The sequence below is a fragment of the Sitophilus oryzae genome, unplaced genomic scaffold (assembly GCF_002938485.1).
Source record: "Sitophilus oryzae breed Bouriz unplaced genomic scaffold, Soryzae_2.0 scaffold_1625_pilon_pilon, whole genome shotgun sequence".
Taxonomy (NCBI): Eukaryota; Metazoa; Arthropoda; class Insecta; order Coleoptera; family Curculionidae; genus Sitophilus; species Sitophilus oryzae.
In genome coordinates, this window is record NW_022146309.1 from 1,786,996 (window position 1) to 1,805,776 (window position 18,781).

An 18,781-nucleotide genomic window follows, 5' to 3' on the forward strand; every position below is an offset into this window, starting at 1 on the left:
GAAATTTGACTCGAAATATCAAGTGTGTGGTACCAAATTATTCGTAAAAATGCTTTTTTCAAATATGATAATAAGTCATCCTCGTTCCATTTGAAAAAATTGAGATATGATTAAAAACACAATTTAGGCATCTTTTAACCAGTCAGGACAAGACACGAAAAACATTAAAAGATCAAATATATTTTTCCAAGGTTCCTAGATAAAAAATAAGTGTTCTTAAATTGTTTTGAGATGAGAGGTAGGTGGAACTTTATAGAAACATATGGAACTATATTGTCACACAATGCCTGATTGTCCGACTTTTTGGGTGTTCAAAGTAACTTTCTAGTTCCAGTAGTTACCATAGTGTACAAAATTTAAATACATTTAAGAATAACAAAGTTCCGAAGTAGTAGCCGATACTACAAAGTAACTTTTGAGTAGTATGAGTAGTAACAACTTAATCACTGGAAGTAGCGGATCTTTTAAAGTAAAAAATGGGTAGTCCCTGCTACTTCATAGGGAAGAGCCTAACTTTATCGTAGCGAAGTGTGCGTCAGCCATTTTTTAATGTCAGACATTTTTTAATTAAATTTATTTGTTAATATATTTTCATTTTTTCTTTATTTTCCCAAGTTTTATAGTGCTTTAAGCATTTATTTTTCCAATTAGAACTCGAATACACTTTCGTGTATTACGAAATATTATTTTTAATATTTTTGATATTATTTTTCCTCCTTAAATATCTACAAAATTGAATTAATTCAAAGGCGCGTTAAAATATTTCCATCTAACTCGGTAATGTTTGTCAGTAAAGTGACGTGCGTTATTATATTAGTCCTGGAAGTGTCCGAAATACGCGATTAAAAACCATCATTTTCCTCATAAACATAGCACGCCATTATTAACTTAACTTTAACATGGCCATGCACCGCGGCTGTCATATCATATTATTATTTTATTTCAAAACGTTTTTTAAATGTAGAGGTCGCTAGAAGAATGTTTTGCTACTATATAGTAGCAGTTACCAGGCGGCCACGTAGGGGCGACCAGGCCGCTACGTAGCAGGATAGTGGCCGCTACTACCCTTTCACTTTATAGTTACGAAATATAGTGGCAGCGTTAGTTCCTGGGACCACCCGGTATACTACCCCGTTACCCTAAATTCTTCCCCATTTTAGTAACAGTTACGTAGCGGCAACGTAGCCGTCGATAGTGGCAGTCTACTTGATGGTCGCTTTTGTAGTCCCAGGAACGTACCTGCTACTATCTGTGTTGCTTGGGATGGATACAAATAGCCCAACTAGCATTTATAGTGGCAGATACGTAACTGCCACTATCAAAGCCACTACAAAGTGGGCGGTTACCATCGGCGGCTACGTCGTATATTCGTAGCGGCTAAGTAACTGCGACCAAAATGGGGAAAGATTTTGAGTAGCCGGGTAGTGTCTTGGGTAGTTTTTGCCACTAAAAGAGTTACTATGATGTGTTACTATAAAGTAGCCTACTGGTGAATGCGACTTATCCGTTACGAAACTGCCTAGTCGCGGGTTCGTGGCAGCCAAGTGTTAGCCACCGACATGTGGAACTTTCGTTAAACTGTTGAACTTTATTCGCAGCGACCTCTTCATGCAATTTCACATTTCATAAAAATAAATGTCATGATGGAAAATAATATGGAAGCCATTATTATTTTTTCGTTATTTAATTTGTTATTTACCGTGCGATTTTAACGCCTTTTTTAGGTAAATTCTAGAACGCAATCAACTTTACTGAATAAAATAGTGGGTTTATATAACAAAATTTTCGAGCGCCTCTCAAAATATTTCAAATTATTATATTATTTGCAATAAAAACTCATGTTTGTAATTAAAAAATAATAATAATTTGCTTGAAACCGGGGTCAAATTTTAAAATATTAGTCCACCGTCAGAAATAACAAAATAACTAAAGAAAAAAGCTTTAATCTAGGTATATTTAGCTTAAAAACGCATAATGTTTGAGCCATTTGGCTGTTCGTCTAAAAATTCATGAAAAAAATATGGCCGTTTAATCCGAAAAATACTGTATAGTCCCATATGCTTCCACAAAGTACCGGGAACAATAACATATTAGGCCAACCCTACCCGTTTGAACCTTTAAAATCTTCGGATTGATAAAGTGACAATTGTAGCTATCCAAAGGCGACTTTATAGAAACAATAACTTTTTTGGAACTACATGGTCAACGATTCTTTGGAACCATAAAGTGATTTTTCCAAGAATGTTCCCTGCGCCACCAAATTACCACTTAATTGGAGCGTTGCTACACTGATCGTGGTGGTGGCGACTATACATTCCATTGGTGCCACTATAACGTTCCGCCTTGTCCTTTGAAGTTATTTTTTATTTATTGTGCATTTTCTATTATAAGTGTTTCTATATTATTCAGAGCTACAAGAGGTATAGAGTATTTTAACGCCCACTCTTTTAGCTCTTGTTTCATATTGTTATTGGTTCTCAAATTAGTTCTCCTCTGAGATTCAGTTTCAGATGAACTAACACTACACTCATCTACAGAAACAGCTTCAAAAATGTCTCAGTCACTAACTGATTTATGATGTTCATCAGTAGGACTATAGAAAGATGTAGTTTTTGTTTCTGATGTTGATGCATCGGCTCGCAGTGATTCATTTTGTTTAATTCTTCGATAGAAAGTACTAGATATTCTAAATTTCTTTTTATTCACCTTAGGGATTTTACAAAATTTTAATACAGCTTAAAAGCAAGTAAAAGAAAACATTAAAACAGAGCAGCACACTATGCAATCTGACGCAATTATATTTATTAGGGTATATTAAGTTACGGTCACTATAAAGTAGCCGTTTTTGACCCCCGTGACTTTTTAGTGGCAATGGATGTGCGACGGCTACTTTATAGTGACCTAGGAAGGTAGCAGTAACCATTTTGCTACTTTCAATGCTACTATAAATTAGAAGTAACTAGGTGTTGTGGCCGCGACTACCCCGTAACTTAAATTGTTACTATAAAGTAACAAAAACTTAATGGAGGCATTATGGTAGCACTTGTTGGTAACCCCTACTTTGAAAAGTTACTATAAAGTTTTTGGTCTTTTATGGTGTCATATTCGAAGATTCGGGTAGTTCCAACCACTTCTTTAAATTACATGTTTGCGACTTGTAATCGGGGTGTTTATTTTCCACTTTTATGGTAGGTAGGGACTAACCGGTCACTCTCGAAATATACTTCAAAGTGACTATTCCTTATAGAGTAACATTTTAAGTGGCAGATTGGGTCTAGGAACTATACTTTAGGGGCAGTGACATTTTAAAAAGGACTGGGAACTATATTTGCTAGTTGGGAGGTTTTATAATCCTTTTTTTAAGAGGTAAACCTAAAACTGCCTACTAAACCTAAAAGCCTACACTGTAGTAGCTAGGTTTAACACTTTTAATGGATAAACGCCTACTATTGAAAAAGCAAAAGTCTTGTCTTATACCGGGTGCGTCTCAAAAGTTGCTCACCCCTATAACTTTTTTATTTTTCAGATAAAAATACGAGATTTGATATGTTAGTATATGACATAAATTAGGATTGATTGACGTATTCTATTGTTTTGGTCACTTTCTGTTTCACCGGAAATGACTACAACTTTTGATTTTTAAATGGCACCCTCGGTATATTTCTACTTTATTCGATAGAAAATGACACTCTAAATAGAATGACATATGGTTTATTTTCGCATATGGTTTATTTGAAATTGTAACGGTTGCGGTTCATAATGATATTTTGACTCGAAATACCTAGTGTGTGGTATCAAATTATTTGTAAAAGATGCTTTTTTCAAAATGCTAATGAGCTACCCTTGTTCCATTTGAAAAAATTGAGATATTATTAAAAATACAATTCGGGCATCTGTTAACTGGCCAGGCTAAGACACGAAAAACATTAGACGATCAAATCTACTTTTCTAAGGCTGGTTCTATAAAAAATTAGTATTTTTAAGACAGGTCCACTCTAGATTGAAATTTAAAATACGATTTTTTTTAAGCGAAAATGTCAAAAGTTGATATATTATGATATGTTATTCTATTCAGAGTGTCATTTTCTATCGAATAAAGTAGAAACAGCCACGCAAGAGGCTTTTATGGTTGAGGAATTTGCGGCAATGGACAGGCTTGAGCGCAGATGAATTACTCCATGTAGGGCAAGATCGAGAGCTATACAGAGATATTGTTAACATGGCAGTCGTCAACATTCCCTAGGAACATGACACTTGAAGAAGAAATTAGAAATATACCGAGCGTACCATTTAAAAATCAAAAGCTGTGTAAATTATATATATTTTAGCCTATAACATAGGCTAAAAAAATTTTTATAGTATTAAATCTCAATAAAACCTTTTCTGCTTGAAAATAACGTTTTTATTACATTATTATCAGATGTTTTTTTCATATAATAAACTTAAAATTATTACAGTTGAGGGTTGGAACCTTTGGTATTACACAGCAAAATAAAAACACTAAATCACCACAATACACCAAAACACTTTTACTTTTACACTGATTATAAACTGTTATGTTCAGTTTATAATCATCTGCTGATGATGCTAACATGGTTAGCGAAACGCGCGTCCAGTGTAAAAGTAAAAGTGTTTTGGTGTATTGTGGTGATTTAGTGTTTTTATTTTGATATAATAAACTATTGAATAAATATTGCATCGTATCTCGGTCTCGGTGTCGTTCTCAGCCGAGAATTTCTTTTTCCCTCGATCTCGGCCAAGACTTTTAGTCTAGTTACCTGGATTTTTAATCCAGGTTTAAACTCACTGACGACCAGGTCGCAACGACCTGGCCGTGGGCTGGCCGGATGTATTGCGTTTATAGCTGCGGCCAGATGAACGACCAGTTTCAACAGAGTTGTCAGATCTAACGTTTCTTTACATTTTACCAATTAAAGTTATTGTTTCAGAAAGAATTATGTTTCAAAAATGTTAAAATATCCGAGTTAACTAAAAAGCGAAGTTGCTATTCATGAGCTTATTAAATGTTCTAATATTAAACAATGCATTTAAAATATTCTTGGATTTTTCGTTAATAAATACTGGTGTGGTAAATGGAGTAAGTAAAATCTCCAACCCCAACTACACAATAACGTCGTTATTTCCATGTTTTTCAAATCCGCGATGCCTGCTATTCCATCAGTCGTTTCATAACAGAATATTCTACATCCTACGTCTATGTAATTTAATATGTGTAGAGTGAGACATGTAACTGGTGAGATTTTCAGCATTATATCAATAAAGGACAAAAACAGTATTGTTCCTAAAGGTGCGTCCAGACTTGAGCATTTTAGCCCGAACGAACAGAGCGCGCACGAACAAGCAGAACAAATAGGCCGAACAAAAAGCATTGTGTACGCGCGACCGACAAAAAGGGAGATATTCTGTTTCTTTTTTCTACTGATTTGAACTTCTACTGATGGCCCTTATCGACTTTAGAAGTAAAAAACATATTAGGGCCATCGTAAAAGGTCGTCAGACACTGGCTCTAAATATACAGGTAGAAAGTTTAGCTCCAATTATTTCAATGTTTACAATAAAAATTCCTCTTTTTATTGTTACTGAGAATCTACAACAAAAGTTTAGCTTCCAATTATTTCAATGTTTACAATATAAATTCCTCTTTTTTATTGTTACTGAGAATCTACAACAGTAAATACTTCTATTTTTATGAATGTTTAAGTTACTTTTACTCTTATTTTTTTTAAATAATGTACTTAGTAGAAATATAGTCTACTGGACCCTGTGTGAAAAACGTTAAATTAAATATAATATTTAAAATACAGTTGTCCTCCCTTGTACTTGACTACAATACAATTAAAAAAAAATAATTTAATAAAAAAATAAGTGGTTGTAGAAAAACTTTAAATATGATTTTTTTATTTTTTAACATCGAAACTCGAAGGTATAATAACAAGTATCATACCAACCATAAATAGAGTATGTCATATAAAAATGTTTTGAATTTTTACTAGAATCGACCCTTGATAAAAAAGGGACTATACTCTGTTTTTTTTCACAGGTAAGATTTCGACAGACGATGACAGAAGAAAAGCAGATGACGTTCCATACCAATCTATTTATTTTACTAAAAAAAGTTTCTAATAATTTTTAAGTTATCTATGGATACGTTTAAATATAAATCCGTCATGCGTCGTGTCTTGTTGTTTTTAACCAGTTTTATTGGTTTATTTAAAAAATGACAGATCGTATTTCAATTTTATTGGTTTGACGGAATGTTGTTGTTTTTAACCAGTTTTATTGGTTTATTTAAAAAATGACAGATCGTATTTCAATTTTATTGGTTTGACGGAATGATGAACGACAAACGGACGCCGATGCGTATGAACTCGCCTTTAGATTTTTGTCATTTTTGACGCTTGTCAAAGTCTTGCCAAATTATAGGTTATAATTTTGTGTCAACTTTTGTTAAATGCCCTGCGTTTTGGAAGATGATGCATTTTTGATTCGTATTATTACGTGTGTTTTTTGTGTCTTCTGAAGTCAAGTGGAGGGAAAAAATCGACTGAAAATTAACTGTAGACCCAGAGCACAGTTTATGGTTAATACTCGCTGCCCAGGCAGAAAGTCTTATACACCAATGAAGTTGCCATCGATAAAGTTTGTATACCATTTCGTCGTAGATAAGTGCATCTCGTATATGGTAGAAGGATCAAACTAAACATATACTAAAAACTGGAGTAGCTGTAAAATATCGACATCACACGATAGGTAAATAATGGATTTTAATACTGCAGAAAAATAATGTCAAAAAGGTACTGGTTTAAAAAAATTAAGATTAAAGTTAATTAATCAACTTTTAAGGTATAAAATTTGGTAGGTGTTAATAAAATAGTTTGTTTTATTTACCTATGTTGTTTTTATTTATTCCTGTGGAATATTACAAAATGCGGGTAGTTTCATATAAAGCTTGAAAGTAAATAATAGTTCTATTTTATATTTTTTTTGGTATGTAGTGTCTTGTTCTTGTTTGTTTTGTATTAACACATACCGTTTTTATTAAATAAAATAACTCGATTACATTTTTTCAGTTTTATACAGTTTTTTCACCATATTTTGAAGTAATCACTTGTCATCTTGTCAATCAAATTTTAAATATTTCCTGCTATGCGTTCCAGCTGTGCCAACTTATTTCTTTGTAAAATAAAATAAACTACTTTGAAATTAAAATGACAGACACATCTATCACTGTCAAGGATCTTCTCGTTGGACAGACTATAGATTTAAGTTTCCCTTTGATCCAGTCTGTATACTATTTCTTTGGATTTTCTGCACGTGTGCAAAAACTACACTAAAACACTATATCTTATAGTAAATAAAATATTGTGCGTTGAATTTGAGGGATTTCATCTGAAAAATTATTAATTTGGAAGAAAACCGGCAACAAGCGGCAGAAAATTACAACGACCAACGGACGGCCAAGACGGTAGTGTGTGCGCGGTAACATTTGATTTAATGACTTGATTTAATGGCGATTAATTTGTGCGACCTGGTCGTCAGCGTGTTCGAGCCCTAATGGCTAGTTAAAATTAGAACTAAGTTACAGATATCGGGCCCAGACTTTAAGACTGGTGTTTTAACTACTGCACTATCTAATATACGCGTAAGATAAGTTAGATAGCTGGGGGTACTGAATAAGCGAACTTATATCATACCCTTCCAAGTTCTTGTAAATTATTGCATAACATTTTAGCCGACCATACCAATAGGTATGGTAGGCTATTAAGATCGGCAAAAAAAAAGTTTTTTTAATTTCACTCAAAATGAGTTATTTGGGTCACAAATGACCTAAATACAAAATATTTTCATGGTGTCTGTCTGTCTGTCCGTCTGTAACACGATAACTCAAAAACCGCTAAACCGATTTTAACCAAATTTGGTACAAAAAATACTGTGGCACCAGAGAATCTGGCCATTAGTTTTTGGTGGGGATGGGGGTTGGTAAGGAGGTATGGGAGGGGTTAAAATTTTAAAAAATCGTTACTCCAAAATTACAGTAGCTAGCGAAACGCGGTTTTCAATTTAAGATTAGGAATAATATTTGCAACAAAATTTGAAATAACATCAAAATCAGTCAAAATCGCAGTTTTTGAGATAAAAAAAATTGGAAAATTCCTTTACTTTGAAATTAAAAGAATTGCCTACCAACTTTTTGTTAACATATTTTAGTATGGGCGGCTATACGTGCCTTCCGGCGCCATTTTTTTTTAATTAAATGATAATAAGGTTAAATTATAAAGAAATACTTACATGTTCTCCAGCTGCTGTTATTAAATTTTTATGGGCAATTTCTAAATCTTCATAAGGTTGTGCCAAATTTTTCTTTCCTTCCTCAAAAACATTGTTTGCTTTTTGAAAATCTCCAACAGCTTCATAATAATACGCCCAAGCTTTATAAAAATCAGCGCAGCCAGTACAAAGGTTTTTTGATTTCATCATTAAGTATAACTCTAAAGGATTTGGGAACATATCAATCTAAAAAGTTTTATTAAATTTAGAGAAATGTACCATTGGCATATTAAATTACTTAAAATGAAATAAATAAAGTCCCAGTAAGTACAAATGATTTTTTTTAATGCGTAGATGGTGGTAGATAAAAACCCAATATTATATATAAAAGAATAACATTATATAACTGTTTCTTGCCTTGAACTGCTAATATAGAAATTAATTCCACGCTGTGTTCGTCATAATGTGGTTCGTCAACCTGCTCTCACTACCGGTTTCGGGGCCCTACCCCATCATCAGGTGAGCTTGGGTATTTCCACAAAACGACGAGCACAGCGCAGAATATATAAATACGACTTGTCGTAAAGTAGCGGTAAGATATTAATGGGGTTCGTTATTATTTTGGGGTTCGTTGAAGGACTATTAGAGCTACAATTTAAAAATATTTTTACAAGATACAGAGTGTCCCAAATAAATAAAAAATATTATATAATAATTTAATATTATTACATTTTTAGTTTCTACGATTAAAATAAAGGTAAATTTGATTAAGGTTTATTATACTTAAACCTTACCGTTTTTGAAATATTTTCAATTTTGTGAAATTGCAGTAAAAATTTTAAAGCTTCATTTCTCCCAGGGTATCAATGTTTTTAATACTAAATATTTAATGAAGTTTATTTATTGATCAGTTATTGTGTTGCAATAATAAAAATAATACTACCTTATACAGAGTGTCTAAAAATTTATTTTAAATAATTATTAGCTTCAAACAGCAATAACTTCTTTAATTTAAATGGAATGCCCTGTATATTTTAGGAGAATCAGATGCACAATTAAATTGTCTATCAAATTGTATTATACCATTTTTTACCTATCCCTTCAAGTTTTCGTAGAAAATGCATTTTCTTATAATTTAGACCTCATTTATCAATATATCTATGGAATATTGACATTTTAGATTGTTTTTAAAGCAACAAATGTAAAAAATGTACAGACTAGTAATATTATCGTTTTTAGCAAAACGATAATATTACTAGCCCATTTGTATGCAAAAAGAAAACTATTTAAATCTTTATAAAAGAGAATACCATTAATTAAATATAACACCATTATTTCCGCCCATATACTAATTAATTACATACTTAATTGTGTTCGTTAATAAATTATTATAAATAAATGTGGATTTGAGTCAGAAATCAATATAATAATAAGTTATCAAATTAAAGTCTCTGTTGTTATAAATAAGCATTTATTAAAAAATGAAATATCATTTTTAAGGTGTTACTTTTTATCACACTGTCTAATGCCCATACAAAATTCAGTTTTTTAGTATTTGGAGCAATTATTATTAATCAACGCAAACAGTCAGTTAATGTAGTTTGAATACTGGAATCATATTAATTGATCCTCTTTAACAAATATTTAAACAGTTTTTTTATTTTTTAATGAAATAAACGAATTATATCGACAATATTAGTATCTGTACTCTTTAAAATTTGGTACATCTTTAAAAATAATCTAAAATGTCAATAGTCCATGGGTATATTGATAAATAAGTTCTAAATTACAAGAAAATGCATTTTCTACGGAAACTTAAAGAGATAGGTAAAAAATGGTATAATATAATTTGATAGACAATTAAATTGTGCATCTGATTCTCGTAAAATATACAGGGTGTTCCATTTAAATTAAACAAGTTATTGCCGTTTGAAGCTAATAATTATTTAAAATAATTTTTTAGACACTCTGTATAAGGTAGTATTATTGTTATTATTGCAACACAATAACTGATCAGTATATAAACTTCAGTAAATATTTAGTATTAAAAACTTTGATACCCTTGGAGAAATGAAGCCTTAAAATTTTTACTGCAATTTCACAAAATTGAAAATATTTCAAAAACGGTAAGGTTTAAGTATAATAAACCTTAAGCAAATTTACCTTTATTTTAATCGTAGAAACTAAAAATGTAATAATATACAGGGTGTTCCATTTAAAAAAATACAACTTTGATATTTTTTACTTATTTGGGACACTCTGTATCTTGTAAAATTATTTTTAAATTGTACCTCTAATAGTCCTTCATCGAACCCAAAACTTACAATTTGTAAAAATCTCATCGTTTCGCTACAATACTCCGTGTCGTATGTGGTGAACAACCCTGTATATCTTTACAGTTGGCTGTGTCGTCATTAGGAAATATCAGACCCACAAAAAGGAAATACAACTCCTCCGACTCCCGATGGAGCAATAGAGGCAGCTCAGCAATGGAGGTCATTCTAGACCTAAAACCACTGCACATTAACATCGGTAGATATGCAAATGCGACAATGATTGGAATGGTTATTGACGGAAACGGTACTGGGGGAACAGTCAACTCAGGGGTTTGGAACACCTTCAAAAAGGAAATACCACACCTCCAACTCCCAATGGATAACATACCAAGAATGTACAACTTTGAAAAACACCTCAATGTAGTATTGAGCAATAAAAATAATTGGAAGAGAGAAAGTTTGCTCAGCAGTTAAAAGACCATACCATAACTTGGTATACTGATGATTTCAAAACCAATGCAGGAACAGGGATCGAAGCATTTGGGCTGAGAACTAAATAATCCATACCAAACTCCGTACCAATGGGCACCTACCCTAGCATCCTGCAAGTAGAAATCCTGGTGCTGAGAACTACCCTCTGTAAAACTGTAAAACAGATACTGGCTTTTGTCAAGTCCCTGGGACTGTGTGATGAGTTATAACTCAAGAAAGGGGGACACAATAAAAAAATGTAAACTCAAGTTTACACTTGATAACGGTCAGTGATCCTTACTTACACTCCGACTTACTAGATTGCCATAACGACTCACTCCTATACATGTAAACGCCGACCCAAAGGTTCGCTTACCAGCAGGGTATAACGTATATTCGTGTATTATATAGAATATAATCAAAAGTTTCTTTCTTCATGCGTACATAACCATGAAAAAGTAAAGGATCAATAAATAAGTCTTCCATAATGTGATGAAATTCACCGAATTCATTTCTTTTTACCGAACCCATTCTCTTCTACGATAGCGACGACGCACATTAGTTAAGATTCAAAAAAATCGACGCATAGGGGTTAAGAAAAAAATTTCGAAAATTTCAACAATGATATTATTTTCAACAGATGATGGGTCCATTTATTCAAATTTATCACGATCCACTTTTTAATCGTAATAAAAAAGCGTAGAGGAATGTTGTTTTTGTTAGATTTTGTAGTTTAAATATATCAGTTATTTGCTGATAATGGTTTAGTGTTGCTAATATATTTTGGTTCTTAGTTCAGAAACTTGGAAATAAATTAAATTATAATGGATTTTAAAGACCAAGGTAAGTGCTTTTTAAGAGAATTTTATTAACTTAAATATATTTTTATGAAGCTAGTAGTTACCACAAACATAGCAGAGGGTTTTTTTTGGAAAAAAAACTTTGAAACTGCGTATCATTAGAACTCCGCAGATCTCCGCTTCTGTATTTTATAATTTTTAAAAGGTATTATACCAAGTTTAATTTACCACAAGTATCTTACCCCAAGAGACCCAGAGGTAGATGATTTATAATTAGAATTTTAAGTTGACCAGTAGTCTGATTTTTGTTCCATGGATAATTTGTTAAATTATTATACTAATACTTTTTGAGTAACTCTGGAGTGGTAAAAGTGTAACTATAGAGACTCACATGTTCCTCCCGTACTTTATTCCTTTTATTTTTAGGAACAATAAGCCGCAGATCAATGTGAGAGGTTTTTGAAAATGGATTTTAATAATAGGTCAGAAGCTTATATTATTGATGAAATTATTTCATTTTTGTGTGACAATAATATTTCTAACATATTATCGAAAAAAAAGCAAATTGAAAATTTTGTTAATAAATGGTCAGAAAAGTGGAGCACATGTAATTATACTTGGAGCAGTTTTATTTCCAACAATTGTCTCTGGCTGAATAAAAATTTACTTCAAATGGAAGAGAATCAATCTTTTGATGACTCTGGCTCTTCAAGAAGAATTTTTTTTTCAGAATTGTCCAAGTCCCAAAAAAATAAAGAGACCAAAGGTTGCCAAGGAATTAATTTATCATATCTTACAGAAAAAAACATATTTTTTTATTTACATAATGCTGCAAATTTTGCATTATTGCTTTTAATTAATGGCAAAGATTAAAAATCAATTTATTTCTAGAAATTAGAGATTCTTACACCTCGGAAGTTTTGGCATATGCTACAGTTTCTAATTTAAGGAAGGAACATAAAAATGAGACGGCAAAAGCAGTCCAACTAGGCTTTGAATTTCCAGAGAAAGAAAAAAAAATTCCAGAAGAACTAGGCTTTGAATTTCCAGAATAATATTTACCCGCAGATGACACTCATATGGCAACAGAATATTATTGTCAATCAGATAGTGAAGAGGAACTAGCTGAAAGTGGTGGTGAATCATGTCATGAAGAAAATGAGTTTAAAGACTCCGCTCCATTTAACGCATATTGCAATTTATGTTTTTTTCTTTAATTTAGACCAGATAACCTAATGGGTATTCTTTTTTTGACTAGGTTCGAAGCATTTTTCAAACCTTTTTAAAAACCATAATTTTTGAATAAAATTCATAGAAAATCCCTCTTTTTTAATATTTTTATACTAAACAAACATAGTCTAAATTATGTTTTAAATTATCCCTTGGACTATCTTTGTCATGTTAATAAATCCGCCATTAAACCTAATAAGTCTAGAATTTGTAATAAAATTAAAAATATCCTATGCGCCACTTTTTGGCAATCTGAACCACTGTGCGACGCCGCCGCAGTCTCCATAGAAGAGAATTATCTTGAAGATACAGATTCATTGCGCTCCAAAGAGGACTCCACGAGTGCGATATTTATAACAATGTCACCGAAACACTGCTGTTTGACGGAGTTTGACTATCGATACGGTTCGTGCGATACAAATTCGCATCTAAAGTGCGGCCGGCCTTAGAGTTGTGTAGTTTGTGAACGAACTAGTTCCAATGAACTAATCCGACCCCGAATGAAAGGAACTAGTTCCCAGTTTTTTCAAAGAACTAGTCCCTCAGGACCTATTCTGGGATATATAATATGCGAGGGCGACGGATCGGCCAGCACGATCGTAGCCCGATGCTAGGCATGAGTGGGGAGTTCCAGCTGTATTTTATCGGATCCGGACCTAGAGGAACTAAATAAAAGACTAATTTACGTACGGATCGGCCTGCGCGATCGTAGCCCGATGGTAGGCATTAGTGGAGAATGCCAGCCGTATATTATCGGAGCCGGATATAGAGGGACAAAATAAAAGACTAGTTTACGTACGTTTCCGCCAGCGCGATCGCAGCCCGATGCTGGAGCTGCACCCCCCAAGAGTGGGGAGTGCCAGCCGTATGTTACCTGTCCCGGACCGATAGGACTGAGAGGAACTAATTAAAAGACTAGTTCACGGGAATCTATTCAGTCGGCAGATCCGAGATAATATCTATATTATAATACAAGGCGACGACGATGGATTCGGCCTTGTCTATTGCCATAGCCGGCGTAATTACCACTGAAAATTGTCGTGGATACTGTTTTTGATTTTTAGTTTGTTCTTTGAATATTTTATGGAAATGCTTCACTTTAGGTCTCTAAAATTAAAAAAATGAAATATCTTATAAAACGAAGTAGATATTCTGAATTTTTAGACAAAAACAAAAAGCTCGAAGTGATGAAAAATTCTATTTTTCGTAAAATTTTCGTATTATTTGCTCCAATTGATTTGTGATATAGTTTTATAAACTCTGATTTGAGTTTCTTTTTTAATTTTTTTTTATCTGTAATAAAACTTACCTATAAGTTTTTAACGTACGCAATTACACGTTTCGTTATATTTCGTACATTATAAAAATTATACAGATCATACTGTGAATAGTTCTGACTGACAACGAAACCCATTAGCAAGAAACGGAGATGTCAATGTTAGTCGGGAACTATTGTGAACTAAAGACCTAGTTCAAGGAATTATTCCTCTGAAGGAACTAGAACTAAGGAACTAGTTCCTCCCAAGAAACTAGAATTCCCACATTTTTTTACTAAAAGATAGCTAATTGGCTCTTCTAAAAACCGTCTTCGCCGGATTTTTTTTTCATTTAATTAAAAAAAATAAAAAGTACATATTTTTTTTTCCTGATGTCGTGGCGGATGCGCCAGGCTTCAACTAGTATATATATAATGATAGATAAGCTGGATTTGGTATGTATATCAAAATATATCTATCACAATATGTTAACAATAACGCGCTTACCTAAGTCCTTCAGTAGTGAGCTCAAGTAGCAGAAAATCTACATAATCTGCCATACAAATACCCAGTAACATTGGTATGTCATGAAAAATATCTTTTTGTTAAATGTACTTTATGTACTTTTAGTTTTTTAATATTTTTAGTTTCATCAACAAGATGACTATTTTCAGTTCAAAAGAAGACATATGCAGAAAGTGATAAAAGAAGAATGCATATTTTTGTTTCAATCGATACCAAATATTAAAATCTGATTATAATAATTAATATAATTAGAACTGAAATATAATTACAAAACTATGTTATTAAAATGACAAAAGACTTGTCATTGTTATATTCTACAATAGCGTATATTGTATAAAAACATATATTTTTTATTGTACCAAAATAACAATAAAAATATTGTAATTACATGAAAAGCTTTTTTGGGTACATATTTTAGAACCTCTTTATTTAAGCTGGATTTATAAACTCGGAAGTTGGCGTTCAGTTGAGGTTCAGTTGCAGTTGGATGTTCGCGGCAGTTGAGGTTCAATATTTTTGCATTTATAAACTGTCAGTTTCGGTTGTAGGTTAGGTTTGGAATTGTGAAAATTTTGAACGTTTTTCTTTCGATTTAAAAATACTTTTGGTATTTGTCAAAGTTCAAACACAGTAATCCACGATTACGCAAAATATAAACATTACATTAACAGAAATAATGAAACAACAATAAGGGTCATTTTCCAATGCATCGGCATACTGTGCTTCACGTGATCGACAGGCGCTTATTCATTGGCTGTCGCCGAACGTCGCCAGCGGTCGCCAACTGCCCACAACTACCGACATAAACATTGACCATCTTTGAACTCCGCTGAACGTAAAATGAACTGCCAACTTCTCACCCAACTGACTTTATAAATGCGCGCGTTCATTTCTTAGTGTTGAACATTTTGAACGGCAACTGAACCTCAACTCCCGAGTTTATAAATCCAGAGGCTTAGTTATTCCCATTGCCTTAGCTCTGAGCTAAATTGTAGCCTATGATTATTATACTTAAATACATTAGATAAATAACAAAAATGTAAGTTTTCAAGATTCTGATTACAACTCACATATTTGATCCACAGTTTGCAAAACCTTCTATCATTTGTATATCTAGTATCATTTTCAAATATTCCAAGACAATGTTCTAGTAATGCTATACAATTTCCTTCATGGCCACTTTTAGGATAACTCTCCTCAATCCATATAATATAGTTGTAGTAATTTTCTAAGGGATCATTTCCCTCGTAGTTACTTATTAATTGTTCATATTCTCTAGAATGTTAAAAAGCTTAGCATGACCAAATATAATTCCAAGTCCACTTACTCTTTTTGTTGTAACAGTTGCATTTGATATTCCTGATTTGTTTGGGCCTGTAGGGCCATTTCTAATTGCTGTGCATTTCTACCTCTCCTAAGAGGTTGAATATTTTCTTTGCTGTAATCAAACTCCATCGTCAACACGGTCAACACTTTGACATTACAAATTTAAACTGTCAAAGATAGCATCAATAAACAGGATTATCCTTTCTGAAGTTATCTGTATCAAAGAACTTATTTGACACAAAACTGGCAATATTTAGTTAACACGATACATTTCAGCTTATTTCTCGTACTTCCAAGTAAATACTGTAACCATAGTTTGCTGAGGTTTACCTTTGGTTACTCTTGTTTTGTGTTTAACGAAAAAAATGGCTGAGAGTTTCAAAAAGATGTTTCCAGGAAGTTTGTCCAACATTTAAAGTAAAATCCCTAAATGACAAGTAATTTTACCAGCTGTGTAGAAATGTGCAAAAAAGGCGATGCATTAAGAATGTTCGATACGTTCTATATTTTAACCACAGAACAGATACAAATCAGAAATTTCACTGAACGGCGGTGCCTTTCAAGTGTGTTATAAGAGGATTTTTACACACAGAAACGGTCAGCCGCTGAGCAAAATTCCCAGCGGTCTGATAGCCACTGTGTTTCCTGAACGCGCACATTTACTAAGATAAATTTCTGTGCACGTTTCATGTTCATTCTCCTCACGCTCCTCACAGAATATACCACGAAAAATTGTCCATCAATATATCTCTGAATCCTTGTTTATCTACTCTTTGACTTGGGCATGACGTGGATACGGTGGCTGACCGGATCGAGTTTTAGCTGCATATCTTAGCTGCATATAGTCACGGATACTACGCATGCGCAAATGCACATATTGTCGATGTTGCCAAATTGCAGGTTATTTTGGAATTATTTTTAGTAGAAAACAAATATGTGCTTTTCAGTGTTTTTTTTGTCAATATATACAGTATGATCGAAAAAAGGCGTCCAGTTGGCTAGGAAATGACGATTGAGGACATTGAAACGAGTTAACTATATATGTTAATTATAAAATAACAGCGATCTTCATTTCATAGTCATCGCTGACGCTATTTTTCTTCGATCATAGTATTATTTATTATTTATATTATTATTTCAATATTTCGCACAACACGTGAACGCTTATTATGTATTTTCATAGTCAATAAAATTAAATAGAAATAAAACTCTAGATTCCTATAATTAATCTAACTGCTCTAGATTATTATGCTACGTTTAAAAAGTGCTTTATTAAAAATTCGGAAAATTAAAAGGGAATTTTAATGCAGCTCCATATCATGTTCATAATAGGTTTTTTTAACATTCCATTAAAACTACGGAGACTTTTAGCTTCCGTAATTAAAACTGTAGAATCAGCTTCAGCAACCAGTTTGAACCAGTTATGTTTAATTCTGCTTATATATACAGGGTCCGGCAATAGTGCGTCGGGTATCTGTAGCTCCTAGAATAAAAAACTTGGGAATTTTGTTTAAGTGTAAACCTAAAGCTGTGCCTAAAATATGTACAAAGTTGTATTTCAGGAAAATATTTTAACTTTTATAGGGTGGCTCAAAAAAGTGTGACTGGATCGGGATGATTTTTTTTAAATGGAACACCCTGTATATTATTGCATTTTTGGCTTCCTTTCAGATCACTTTACAGGGTGGGTCAAATTCGACGCTTTTAAATGGAAACACCCTTTTCTATAGGAGATAGACAAAAACTAATATCGGTGTCTGGAGCTCAATTTTTTATCAAAAACATGATGGTGAAAACCGCATATCGATATCTGTTACCGTTTCGGAGTTACGGGGTGTTTTTCAAAAATATGCATTTTTAACAAATCGCTGTAACTTTTTTGCTATGGAAAATTTTGTATTTTTATGAAAACATTTCCAAAGCACCTTTTTACGTGGAATTTAATGGTTTAAGTATAATTTTTTTAAAATTAATAATTGAAGAATTATCAACAGAAAATTGGATTTTTTATATGGGACATCCTGTATATTTTTAATTTATTCAAAAGAATTTAAAACTACTTTTTCAAAAATATAACACACTTGATATTTTGCTCGATTCCTCTTCGAGATATAGAGTATATAACAATTCGCCCGCTTTAAATAAGTAGGCTTTGAACGGCAACGGCTGTAATGCAAAAAAATTCTAGCTGTGAGCATCAATTAAAACGAAAATAATATTTGCTATGAGAGATGCAGAATTTTTAACAATTAAAAATATATTTAACCAACATCAACACATTTAAACTATATCTAATAACAATAAAAATAAATAGCAAACCAAGACATGAGATTTTGTTACATACAGATGTTCGACATATCGACCGTCTTCTGTAATGGACAGACGGGGCAGTTTTTGAACATTTCTCGCGGAATTCATTAACTCAGTGGGGGTGAAAGATACCCTCTCATCACTGCTAAGTATTTCTAATTCTTGTCTAGATTATACGGAAGAATAAGGAACCTTTATTCTTCCGCAAATATATCCATAGGATTAGATCCATTGGCACTAAGTCAGGCGCCCGCGACGGCCAACGGCTGGGATCTTGGTTAATTATTCAATTATTCTT

General features: G+C 32.7%; 1 protein-coding gene across 1 annotated transcript in view; it reads right to left on the reverse strand.

Moving 5' to 3' along the window:
- The window catches only part of LOC115880552 (mitotic checkpoint serine/threonine-protein kinase BUB1 beta-like), a 110,351-nt gene extending 93,751 nt beyond the window's left edge, over positions 1–16,600 (reverse strand). The window contains exons 1-3 of the mRNA XM_030897782.1: positions 16,175–16,600; positions 15,918–16,122; positions 8,311–8,535 (exon numbers count right to left, since the gene is read on the reverse strand). Of these exons, the coding sequence (XP_030753642.1) occupies positions 8,311–8,535; positions 15,918–16,122; positions 16,175–16,302 (558 nt within the window). The 5' untranslated portion in view covers positions 16,303–16,600. The remainder of the gene's footprint in view (positions 1–8,310; positions 8,536–15,917; positions 16,123–16,174) is intronic.
- Between the last annotated feature and the right edge of the window lie 2,181 nt (positions 16,601–18,781).